We start from the raw sequence: 13355 nt of genomic DNA, 5'->3' as shown, positions 1-13355 counted from the left end.
ACACAGCTCCTTAAATCTTGACGTGGGACGTCTCCAAGTAGTGTCAAAAACGAGGGGTGGGAAATATATCAGTAAAACCAATTTTAACTTCACTCCAAAACAAGCAGAGCTCAACGGAGGAGGTGCAACTTTAAACAACTGCCTGCAAAAACGAGCGGCCGAAAAAAGCATTAGAAGATGCACTCACAGCAACCATGTAAATTCTGGAAAAAGCGTGAACGGACGAGCAAGTTGCCGCCTCGCACACCTGTGAGACCAACGCATTATGTCAGGAAAAAAAAACAGGAAGCACAAATTGCCCTGGTCGAAAGTGCCGTGACCGGAAAGGGGGGCCCGTCCCTTAAGAAAGTAGGCCTGTATGACAGCCTGCCTGATCCACCGAGAAATGGTGGTCGACGAGACCGCCAGGCCCTTTTGTGGACCAGACACCGACACAAAAAAAGAGTCAGAACTCTGAAACGGAGCCATAGCAGGCTGGTACAACCGCAAAGCGCATACCACGCCTAAAGTATGAAAGGCAACCTCCGTAGGATGCACCGGCCGAGGACAGAAGGATGGAAGAACAATGTCCTTATTCCGGCGAAAGGCCAAAACCACCTTTCGGAAGAAGGGAAGGTTGCGGGCGCACCACCACCTAATCCTTATGGAGGATCAAGCATTGCGGCTTGCAAGACAAGACTGCCAACTCAGAAACCCCTCTAACAGAGGTAAAGGTCACTAAAGGGGCCACCTTCTGAGATAGTGGTCAAGAGAAAATCTCTCTGATGTTTCCAAAAGGAAGGTTCCTGAAGAACCGAGAGCACCAGAGTCAAAACTCATGAGGGAAGAGATGGGCCAAGAGGGGAAAGGGCCACTAAAAGAACACAGCCAAGGCTGAAATCTGCCCCCAAACGGTGCTTTGAGCAATTTTTATATCGAGTATGTCCGTGGACGTCACTCCACCCCTTCGCACCAAGAGATGTAGGCCTGCCAGGTGCGACGGTAGATCCTCCGTGAGAAGACTACCGTGCCCTCAGCATTGTTGAGATGACCGAGTCGGACAGACCCCGGTCACTTAAAGTCTGGCTTCCAATAGCCATGTTGAGCAAGTCAGTGACTGTACAACAGGAGGAAGTATGGGACCTCGAGACAGAGGGACCTCCCGCCCTGGCAACCGCCAGGGTACCTCCGCTACCAGGCGCCCTATATCGGCGTACCAAGGACGCCAAGGTCAATCTGGATCGATTAGAATCATCGGGATCTCCCCAGCCTCCACTCTGTGGAGAAGCCGAGACAGCAACTACAATGGAGGAACGGCAAAAAGTCTCCGATACAGACACCACAGGGCCACCAGCCTGACTGACGTGTCTGTACCAGATCACTAGACCTGGCCACTAACTTCGACAATCTTGCGGTGGAGACTAGCGGCCAGGAGTTCCATGCCCTGTGAGGCTCACCTCCTGCAAGGGAGCCGAAACACCCCAAGCACAAAGACCAGTTGCCCTGGTCCAGCATCTGGCGACTCCAGTAGTCCGCCTGCCGGTGTACCGGATGGTAGACCGAAGCCACGGTCGTGGCTTTTTTCAGCTAAAACTAGATCGGACGACCTTGCAACCTCCTCGACCACGAGGAGAAGCATAGCCTAATCGCCTAAAATAGTAGGACAATGAAGGGTAGACAGCACCTGGTATTCCCAGGCAGTCTCCCACCCAGGCACTATCCAGGCTCGACCCTGGGTAGCTACCGAGACCAGACGAGAGCAGGGAAAAATAAAGGAAGGTGTGGCCGTAGGTCCACTCAAGTCCAGCGACTCAGGGCCAACTGGACCCCCCAGGTGCCCCCACAACCCGTGAGGCTGGCATCCGTCGTAAACACCGACCACTGGAAGGAAGAAACAACTTCCCGGACCGAAGAGTTGGGGATCTCCGTCACCAACTCAGAGAGACTCTGACTAGGTGGCGCACAGGAATCTGATGATTTCAGAGACAAGAGATTTTTACCACCTGGACAGTATTACCCCTGGAAAACCCGAGTGTGGAACTGGGCATACAGTACCGCCTCGAAGGAGGTTACCCACAGGCCCCGGACCAGCAGGTGCCCGGAGAGAAGACCGATTGCATGATGCAGACTCTTCAGTCTGCGGTGAAGGTATTGGCAATTTCTCCAGGGGAAGAAGGACCTTCGCCACAAGTCGTCCGGATCAACCCTAGATACTCCAACGCGGAACCTAGCATGCCCAGGATTTGAACCCTGGGTCGCACACATGGAAGGCAGGCTTGCTGCCACTGAGCTACACCTTCTGGCCTAAACCTTTAACAACCACCCGAATCTTCGGCGGGTCTGAATGGGCAATAACACATCCACTAGGTCTGAGAGAGAAGCTGCTCTCAGAAGAAAGTCGTCCAAGTAGCCAATGAGGCAAAGCCTCGCTGTCCCAAAGTTAGTTTAAGTGCGAGCTCCTAGCTGAAAACCCATGGTGCTGACGTCAGATCAAAAGGGAGGGCCACAGGCTGACAGAGACCCTCTCTCATTACGGAGCACAGAAAAACCATGGACATGCACAAAAACGGGACATGCATGTATGCGTCCCTGATGTCCGAGGACGTCCCCCGAATGGAGCACAGCTACCACAGAACGAATGGATTCTATGCGGAACTACCTAACGTTTACAAAGGTATTCAGGGCCTGAGGCCCATAGAAAACCCCAAACCTCTCATCCTGCAGGAAAGGTAAAATTACCCCGCAGCTTAGCAAGTCCCACACTGCCCAAGGCAGACCGACGGGCCGGGAGAGGAAGACACGAGGAAAGAACTATGTCCTGTGGATAGGTGGAAACCCTATCTATTTCTTCCGAAGAGACCACCTAGCAGACCGACTGGTCGGAGAGCAGGGAGGTTTCACCGAATTGTGAACCTGCAAGCTGCCCCTCCCACCTAGAGACAGGGAGGGAAGATTACATACATTGGCAGGATTTGGGTGGCGGCATGATCGGCTTAAGCACCCAGGGACGGATTAGTCCCCCAGCTGGGCCGTTGACGGCCTGGGAGGGTTTCCCCTAAATAATACACACAGAGTGTGTATGTATATTATGTAGGTGTATGCACACATGCTTTTGGAGGAAACCGGAGTACCCGGAGGAAACCCACGCAGACACAGGGAGCGACAATGCAAGCTCCAGGCAGATTGGCGTCCGTGTCCAGATTCGAACCAATGACTCTCTTGCTGCCAAGTAATGGAGTTAACCACTACACCACCGTGTGCATAAAACCCATTCTGAAACAGAAGCCCTGGATAACAAGGGCACAGCATTCAATGAAGCATCACAGACCTATATGAAGCCCTGGACCAGCTGGTCCACTAGCCTAATAACTTCGGGAGAGAGTCGGTGCTCCTCCACTGTCTGGTGCAAAATGCTCACTCAGTGAGTGACTGAGACCCCAGAGTAGTGGCCACAATAGGCCGCAAGTCAGACCCCAGCATGGTAAACAAGGAACGGGTCAGTACTTCGGATCTTCTATCAGTCAGATCCATACAAGCGGGGGTTCCCGCAATAGGGAGAGTGGTCACCTATACATGACACCCGGAGGGTCCACCACCGGAGAAGAATCTCCTCAAAGGGGCACTGAACCGCCCAGCGGTGAGGGACTACAAAAGCCTTCAGCGGCTTTTCTCATTCCGCCTCTTAGAAATTATCAAAGAAGGGCACAGAAGGAAAAAAAACTACACAGAGCGGTCTGATTTGTGTGATCCGAAAAAAAAAGAGCCCTCAGCAGAAACCCAGCTGCACTATCCAGCTTAAGAGAGCCCCTTGCAGCAGTGAGAAGCGCACCCATAAATGCCTTATCCTGCTTCTTTTTTTATTTTTATTACCCAAGTACCTGGTCCATGGCTCCATAACAGAGCACTCCCCAGGGGATAACGGGGTAAGGGGGCACTCTTTTACCGCCCGTCCACAGTCCACCCTCACCCTGGCACAAACGTGTCCAGGACTAACAATAAAACCTCTGTGGGAATCCCAGGTGCCAACACTTGCTGCCACCACCAGCATGTTGGGGAAGGACCCAGATACTGACTCCAAATAATAATAATAATAATATTTACATAGTGTGTATGTATAATATGCACACCTGTCATTACAAACAGAAGCTCCTAGAGCCCTATTCAGGGCATCTCACCCACTTGCTGCGCTGACCAGGGGACTCACCTCAGGAGGAGACTGCCCAGCGCTGCTGTCCGCACACAGCGTGTGAGAGGAAAAGAACCGTGAGGTAACCGTGCGGCATCTGCAGGGACCGGTGTGCGCTGTATACAGCACTAGGGATCAGGACTACTCCAAGATGGCCGCCGAGCGATCAGAACGCGGCCAGAGGAAAATGGACGACCGCAATGTAAGCTGCGCCATAGCGCGGCTACGACAAAATGGCCGCCAATGAGAGTTTTCAAAATGCTGCGTTTAAAGCGGTTCTCCACCCTAAAGTGGAGTCCCGCTGATCGGAACCCTCCCCCCCTCCGGTGTCACATTTGACACCTTTCAGAGGGGAGGGGGGTGCAGATACCTGTCTAAAGACAGGTATTTGCACCCACTTCCGGCCACACGCTACGGGCAAAAGACGGGTTTTTCTGACTTCCCGTCTGTCGCCCGTTGTGTGCTGGAAACACTCGGCTCCCAGCACACAGCGTGTAAGCCAATCGGCAGGCGCAGCGCGACTCGCGTATGCACCGTAGGGAACCGGGCAGTGAAGCCGCAGCGCTTCACTTCCTGGTTCCCTCGGCGTGGATGGCGGGGGGAACAGCAGAGAGACGAGCGATCGCTCGTCCTCTGCTGCGATCGGCGCTGGACTCCAGGACAGGTAAGTGTCCTAATATTAAAAGTCAGCAGCTGCAGTATTTGTAGCTGCTGGCTTTTAATATTTTTTTCCCATGGCACATCCGCTTTAAGCAGGAAAAGCCTCCTAGGGCTTTTTAACAGTGAAAAACCCCTCACAGGAAAGCCCCATACAAAAAAGAAAAAACACAAGCCAGATAACAGTCCCCTCAGGAAGCCCCCCGCCCCCCCCCCCCGACAGCGGCAATGTTAGCAATGCAAAGGAGCAGGAAAGGTAGAAGACCACCCCCGAACCCCAGGAATGCCCAGCCGTACCAACCCACCGAAGCGGGAGGGACTGTACTTACCTCTTCGAGCGAGGACCCGCTGACGCATTCCTGACAGAACTACAACCGCAATGGAGATAGCTGTCGGCCCGGTCCACTGTGAGTGAGACAACACCACAGCCCAGTCATATGTGGACCTCGGAGCAAAGCTCACCGGCCACCCCAGGAGTCATGGGGTATGGCGTGGCAGACCCAGCCTCTTTGCAAAGGTGTGCCCAAGCTTGCTGGTTGGACTGAGTAGACTACAAGGATCTATATTATCCAGTCTGTCTCTCAGCCGACAGTTGAAAGAAGATTCTTCAAGAAAAAGTAAAATAAAATGTCTCCTCGGGGCGCTGGGCCCAAAGTGAGCCATACGTCCTTTTCCTTGCTAGGCAGAACGAAACCGAGGCTGCATGCTGCAGTGAGGAGGGTTATGTCTGGAGGGACATTAACTCTGTTAATGTAACATGTATTTAATTATCCAACATGTTTCTGCCTAGTACTCTCCTGTAAACAGGGAACATAACCCACTTGTCAAGATTTAAGGAGCTGTGTCCGTCCATGGCCGATAAGAGAAAAAACGTTTTTCCCCCCCGACGAGATTCTTGGCAAGAGTCTCTTGCCACCTGAGTGTACACACACTCATTTCAAAAGAACCGCGGTTCTTTTTAAAGGCAAGAACACGGACGTCATCGCGTACGACTAGCATGTGCTCGTTACATTCGATGCAGTCGCCACCATCTTGCTTCACCCTACCTATGCCGTGAAAGCTACCGCGCAAGCGTCAAAGTCATTTCGAGCATGCGCGGGTTTCCACGGCGACAGGTAAATACAGACGCTCGGGTTTCTCGTCGGGAAACAGGCAGACAAGAATCTCGACGAGAAAATAGAGAGCAGGATCTCTATTCTGGGCAGATTTCCTGACAAGAAACCTGAAAGCCTCGTACACACCCTCAGTTTACTCTGCAAGAAAGCTCTGCCAGCAGTTTTCTTACTGGTTCTTGCTGAGAAAGTCGAGCGTGTGTACGGAGGGTTAACTCTTTCTTTAATATTAAGTGTACATATCAGTTATAGAAATGGAAAGGACAGTTTTTAAATGAGACATACTTGGTAAAAAATAAGAACAGCATAAAAAAGGATTGAAAAAACACAGTTTTACCCAAAATATATTCAGGTCATAAAACTTACTCAAAGAAGAACTCTTCTGACCAAACAGGATTTTGGCCTTCACGAGCATGTGTCTTGGCTACCTGAACACTATTCAGGTAAATATTGCAGTACGGACTAGTGAAATGTTTGACTGGGAGCTTGTGTGCTTCTTCTATGTGCAAGTGGAGACTGCTGACCTGAAAAGAGGAATGCAATGCTTGTTTAGACTGTAGCACAAATGTTCACTCAATAAGAACAGTGTTTCAATCTAAGAAACCTAGGCAGTTAGTACTGGCTCTGCTTTGAATACTTAACCACTTAAGCACTAGGTGAAATTCCTAAACGGCACTGGTTTGTCATTTACCTCAGTACTGTCTCCTTGGCTTGTGATCCCAATACAGTGCATTTTTAAAAAATAGGAAGTGCCACGACATTACCTGTGACATCACTTCCTGTCAGAAAGCTATCCTGTACTAGGGCAAAACTCACCCAGCTCTTTCCTGTGAATGCCAATCAATGTTCAAGTCACTAGTATGTCCTAGAATGACAAGGATCAAGGGGAGGAACTACTGAGTGTAGCTGGGGACACAAGAGATCAACAAATTCCAGAAAGTGTCAGTTGTCCAGAGGATGATTTTACTTCAAGGGAGTGGCATCCGACAGTGAAAGTAGCAAAAAAAAAGTCACATAATTTGTAAAAAAAAAAAAAAAAAATCTTTGCCATTCTGAAGCTTCCCTCCAACCACTTTGCATATTTAATATATAATGTGATTCTGCACTTGCCAAATATGCTGCAGAAATCTCCTGCCACTGAGTCGGACAGCTCAAGCTGCTGCCTGTTAATTTCCTCGATTCACAAAGAGGCACACCTCCAGCTCTGCAGCTTTCATTAGCCCTCTTGGTTACTCACCCCCCCTCCTTTCCTGGCAGACGCGTGAGAGGGAGAGAGTTGTGCAAGAGGTCATAAGCCTAGGCCAATGACAAGACAAGAAACATGAAGTGTGCAGTACAAGGTATTTACCGGCAGTAAAAAAAATGTTTTGCAGGCAGAAGATTTAATAGCTGGAAAGTTGAAAAAAATAAATAAAAATGAAGGTCCACTTTAAGTGAAAGTATTAAATGCAGTACTGGGAGGGGAGGCAGTAGGAGACAAACCACACTGCATTGTCCATGTGCAGACAAGGAATATTATGAGTAGTAGTAGTAGAGAGCACAAACAGAGCTAATGACCCATCAGTGTGCTGGCTGCTCCTTCACTGTCCAATCAGTAAGCTGTGGTTGGGGGAGGTGAACACACTATTCCTTAATAGGAATGGGCTCAGGCGTGTTTGGATCAAGCCCCCCCCAGGAAGCCGCCAATGCACACTGCCACTCATAGGCAGCGCGTATGTGCAGCTTTCGGTCAGAAAATGCCTCACTGTCTATGATTGGCGGTGTGCAGCGACAGTTTCATCCAATACGCTTGAGCCCATCACTATTCCTTAAGTCACCCCAACAGAAAAAGTGGCATCACTTTCCTGGTTGCACTGTCAAAAATGGATGGAAAGAACTACTTAAACAGATGAGGCCATTTATACGTGGGTATTACAGCAGGATAGTAAAGTACAAATAAGAGCAAACTTTTTTTCCCCATTTGGATACAGTAGGGGAGTTTAACCCTTGTCTTTGTGTTTTTCATCTGTATCCCAATAGGAAGATTTCCTGTCACTTCCATTCTTATAGCCAGAAAGAAAATGACTCAAAATCTCTCCAAAGTGAGGCAATTTTCGACTGTCACCAGAATCAATGTCCCCAATGGAAGATTTCCCCTCTAGTTCTGTTCTGATGACAACCCGAAATATGTGAATTTCTTTCACTTGCACACTCAGTGATAATATAAAAAAGGACAAATAAATAGAGAGGGTGAATCTCTCTAAAGAGGACACAGACAACAAATAAAACCAGACAGGTATTTAATCCCTCTCCGCCCTAATAAAAAAAAAATACTTGAACAGTTTGCCTGCAGTTCGGTTTTGAATCTAAGCCATTAAGTGTTTGTTGCTTTCACACAACAGCTTTGCAATATTTACTTAAATACAAACCTGTCGAAGACGCTTATTGGATGTGGCTTGTGTTGTCTTCCGTAAGCTACAAAATGCCTGAAGACTTTTCATCCAATCCTAGTATAGGAAAAATGGAAGTTAAAGCACAAGACTAAGAGAAAGCCATTTAGCTACTCTTATGAAGCTGACATTTTGAAACCAAGGTAGAAACCCCATCTTAACAGACTTGGATAAATGGGATTCATCAAGGGAGAACAGGGTGTTGGTTATGTATAGAACACTACAAAACATTTGCCATTACCAATGTTAGAATCAAGGGGTCTAGTTACAAAGACTAGGAGTGTCCAGGCATATTGAGCCATCTGAATCAATATTTATAAAAATAGTTAGAAAATGCTGCAGATGCTAAATGCATATCAAGTAAGCAACAAAATTTAGGAAAAAAAAAACTGTTCTTAAAGGAATAACTGCTTTCCCCAGTTTGATATCAAATGTTAGCAGGTAAATGTATGTAGCAATTGCATATCTGTCACCTTAAACACAGTGAATGATACAGAAATAACAAAAAAAACAAGACTCAATTTAGATGTTGAAAAATGACTGAAAATATATGGTAAACCCGAGGTGACAGATGTTTGTCCTTTTACAGACAGACAAGTGTTTTGAGTTTGGACTCAACGTCATGCAAAGCAATGAGCAGGAAAAATAACTAGATTCTTTCCATCTGGGCTACACATTTCTAACCCTAAAAAACAATATCTTCAGTCACCTATTACTAAAACTCTTACGCCCTGTACACACGATCGGATATCTGATGGAATCTAATCCGATGGATTTTTTCGTTGGATATCGGATGAAGCTGACTTACATCAGTCTTGCCTACACACCATCAGTCAAAAACGCTGTGATGTACAACACTACGACGAGCTGAAAAAAAAATGAAGTTCAATGCTTCCGACCATGCGTCGACTTGATTCTGAGCATGCGTGGATTTTTCTCCCATGGAGTTACACACAGACTATCAGATTTTCCTGAAAATACAAATTATAACACAATAATTCAAACTACTTAAATAAAGTCCATAAAGTGCAAAGTGATAAAGGTGCTCCGAAAAACACAATAGTGATAAATGGTGCAGAAATCTTCATCAGATCTGTGACCCATAGGACAGGATTATCCTCCACCAAGGCTAATGGGTGGCCTCTCACCTCAACACTTCGACCTGTGGCTAGGTCAAAGGGCAAAAAGCAAATCCTCCAAAGAATAGTAATCAGCTTACATGGGCTCAACTCCAAAGCGTCCACCAGATGGAACCAGCGAGCAATATGCAAGGCAACACTCTCCCATACAACATTATTGTCCTGCACTCTAAACCGAGTGCAGGGATAACAGCTAGTACCGGAGCTCAGCGTCCGGATCAATGTAGACAGCGTGTGAGGTCTCTGTGAGGCAAACGCGGGTGACGTCGACGTAGCTCCTCCCCCTCGTACGTGTTACGTCCCAGTGTGGGCGGGACTTCATCAGCGTAGGGCGGGGATCAACGTGAACGTGCCGCAGCACAATATATACCATGCGGTTACCATAGCAGCACCAACATGGGCCTAATTAACTAGCGCCATCTTGTGTCTGCAAAGCAGAACATCAGACAAAGGTTAACATCCTAAAGGGCAAGGTTACATTGGGCAATATCATTAAAAATAGCCTAAGACTAGCGCCATCTTGTGTTTATAAGAAAAACACCAGACAAAGGATACTCAAATCCTAAAGGACAATAATCAGGCAATCAAATTTAAAAAACAGAAATTGGTAACAAAATTAAAATTAAAAATTAAAAGACGTCATCCGCCTTTACCTCACCTAAACCTTAATTGACATCACATATTCACAATATATAACTGCATTAACGTTTATACAATATAAAGGCAGTTAAAGTTAAATAGACATTTAAATATAAAAATTTAATAAAAATATCCAAATACAATTCAGATAGCCATATAATCCCCAATACACTTCTCAACGGTTAGATATAAAACAGTTGAGATCGAACTCGACGTTCAATCCCAACGGTACAGAAACCTTCATCTCATATATACAATACGATTCTCGTCGACTCAATTGTCGAATATAATGACCCCCTCTCCAGTGTCTGGAGACTTTCTCTATACCCCAGAATTTAAGGCATTTGGGGTCCCTCTGATGATGGTCTCTAAAATGTTTAGATACGCTGTGGGTCTTGATGCCACGCTTAATGTTGCTCACATGCTCGCCCACTCTCACGTGCAGCTCATGTGAGGTGCGCCCTATGTACTGTAACCCACAGTCGCACTCGAGCATATAAACTACGCCCTCTGTTGCGCAGGTGATTAGCTGCTTTATCGGATACTCTACATGGGTTACATTGGAAACAAATGTTTTGCGTTTTTTGATATTCCGTTTTGCATGTTTGCATGTGGCACACCTGCCACAGGCATAAAACCCTGACAAGAAATTAAAAAGCCTGGGACGAGGGATGACAGGAGGATCAGTGACTCCAGGGGCCAATCTATCTCTCAAAGACGGTGCTTTCTTATAAATAAATTGTGGGCGCTCTGGAAGAGCAGGACCAAGAATTAGATCTCCCTTTAATATCGGCCAATATTTGGCAACAATTTTTTCGAATGCTTTATGTTGAACATTAAAATCCAATAGCATCTTAAAATTTGTTTTTCCTAAATCATCTTTGGGAGGGTTATCCTGTATCATCAGATATCTATCTGTGGTCCTAACTTTTTCTATTTCTTGCTCTATCAAGGGCTTAGAATATCCCTTTGCAACAAACCTAGTGGCCAGCTCACGGGACTGCACCAGGAAATCAGACTCCCTGGTGCAGTTTCTCCGCAATCTCACGAATTGGCCACGAAGTATGTTACACAGCCACAATCTGTGGTGGCAACTAGTCAATGGGATATACCCATTCCTATCCACCGACTTAAAGTGGTTTTTAGTCACCAATCTAGATTCAGACTTAGATATCTCCAAGTCAAGAAAGGTCACCTGTTCCGTAGAAACGGTCCAGGTCAAGACTATACCCAAATGGTTAGAATTCAACCTTGTCATGAAGGCATTCAAAGATGGCATATCGCCTTCCCAGATAAGCACCAAATCATCTATATACCTTCGATAACAGCGGAGCTGAGACGGCATGTCATGGAAGATCGCATCTCGCTCCCAGTGGGCCATAAATAAATTGGCCACACTGGGAGCGAAACGAGCCCCCATTGCCAGTCCGCAGCGCTGAAGAAAAAACTGCTTATAAAACCAAAAATATCCGCCGTTAGTTTGCAAATTGCCTGCGTATCTACGAGATACTAAGCAAATTATCCAAATTTTGAGTTCCATCACGTGTACATCTGAAACGATACTGGTGACAGCTGATGTGGGGTCTTTGTACACCATTATAGGGCACGATGCAGCCTTTACATCAGTTGCATGGGCTCTGGATTCCACTAATCTGGATCCTGAGCATGTACGTTTCCTTTTGGATAGTTTGGAATTTTGTTTACTCAAAAACTATTTTTGGTTTGATAAGCAGTTTTTTCTTCAGCGCTGCGGAGTGGCAATGGGGGCTCGTTTCGCTCCCAGTGTGGCCAATTTATTTATGGCCCACTGGGAGCGAGATGCGATCTTCCATGACATGCCGTCTCAGCTCCGCTGTTATCGAAGGTATATAGATGATTTGGTGCTTATCTGGGAAGGCGATATGCCATCTTTGAATGCCTTCATGACAAGGTTGAATTCTAACCATTTGGGTATAGTCTTGACCTGGACCGTTTCTACGGAACAGGTGACCTTTCTTGACTTGGAGATATCCAAGTCTGAATCTAGATTGGTGACTAAAAACCACTTTAAGTCGGTGGATAGGAATGGGTATATCCAATTGACTAGTTGCCACCACAGATTGTGGCTGTGTAACATACCTCGTGGCCAATTCGTGAGATTGCGGAGAAACTGCTCCAGGGAGTCTGATTTCCTGGTGCAGTCCCGTGAGCTGGCCACTAGGTTTGTTGCAAAGGGATATTCTAAGCCCTTGATAGAGCAAGAAATAGAAAAAGTTAGGACCACAGATAGATATCTGATGATACAGGATAACCCTCCCAAAGATGATTTAGGAAAAACAAATTTTAAGATGCTATTGGATTTTAATGTTCAACATAAAGCATTCGAAAAAATTGTTGCCAAATATTGGCCAATATTAAAGGGAGATCTAATTCTTGGTCCTGCTCTTCCAGAGCGCCCACAATTTATTTATAAGAAAGCACCGTCTTTGAGAGATAGATTGGCCCCTGGAGTCACTGATCCTCCTGTCATCCCTCGTCCCAGGCTTTTTAATTTCTTGTCAGGGTTTTATGCCTGTGGCAGGTGTGGCACATGCAAACATGCAAAACGGAATATCAAAAAACGCAAAACATTTGTTTCCAATGTAACCCATGTAGAGTATCCGATAAAGCAGCTAATCACCTGCGCAACAGAGGGCGTAGTTTATATGCTCGAGTGCGACTGTGGGTTACAGTACATAGGGCGCACCTCACATGAGCTGCACGTGAGAGTGGGCGAGCATGTGAGCAACATTAAGCGTGGCATCAAGACCCACAGTGTATCTAAACATTTTAGAGACCATCATCAGAGGGACCCCAAATGCCTTAAATTCTGGGGTATAGAGAAAGTCTCCAGACACTGGAGAGGAGGTCATTATATTCGACAATTGAGTCGACGAGAATCGTATTGGATATATGAGATGAAGGTTTCTGTACCGTTGGGATTGAACGTCGAGTTCGATCTCAACTGTTTTATATCTAACCGTTGTAGAAGTGTATTGGGGATTATATGGCTATCTGAATTGTATTTGGATATTTTTATTAAATTTTTATATTTAAATGTCTATTTAACTTTAACTGCCTTTATATTGTATAAACGTTAATGCAGTTATATATTGTGAATATGTGATGTCAATTAAGGTTTAGGTGAGGTAAAGGCGGATGACGTCTTTTAATTTTTAATTTTGTTACCAATTTC

The 13355-nt window shown here is 46.4% G+C and overlaps 1 protein-coding gene across 4 annotated transcripts in view; it reads right to left on the bottom strand.

Annotated features, from left to right (window-relative positions):
* Positions 1 to 13355, bottom strand: part of RASA1 (RAS p21 protein activator 1) — a 140788-nt gene that overhangs the window by 30066 nt on the left and 97367 nt on the right. For all 4 annotated transcript variants that reach the window (XM_040341806.1, XM_040341813.1, XM_040341820.1 and 1 more), the window contains exons 13-14: positions 8343 to 8420; positions 6301 to 6458 (exon numbers count right to left, since the gene is read on the bottom strand). In XM_040341806.1, coding sequence (XP_040197740.1) covers positions 6301 to 6458; positions 8343 to 8420 — 236 coding nt within the window. The remainder of the gene's footprint in view (positions 1 to 6300; positions 6459 to 8342; positions 8421 to 13355) is intronic.

Source organism: Rana temporaria, chromosome 1, assembly GCF_905171775.1.
Source record: "Rana temporaria chromosome 1, aRanTem1.1, whole genome shotgun sequence".
Lineage (NCBI taxonomy): Eukaryota > Metazoa > Chordata > Amphibia > Anura > Ranidae > Rana > Rana temporaria.
The sequence above is the reverse complement of the archived record's forward strand: the minus strand, read 5'-3'. Positions and strand labels throughout refer to the sequence as shown.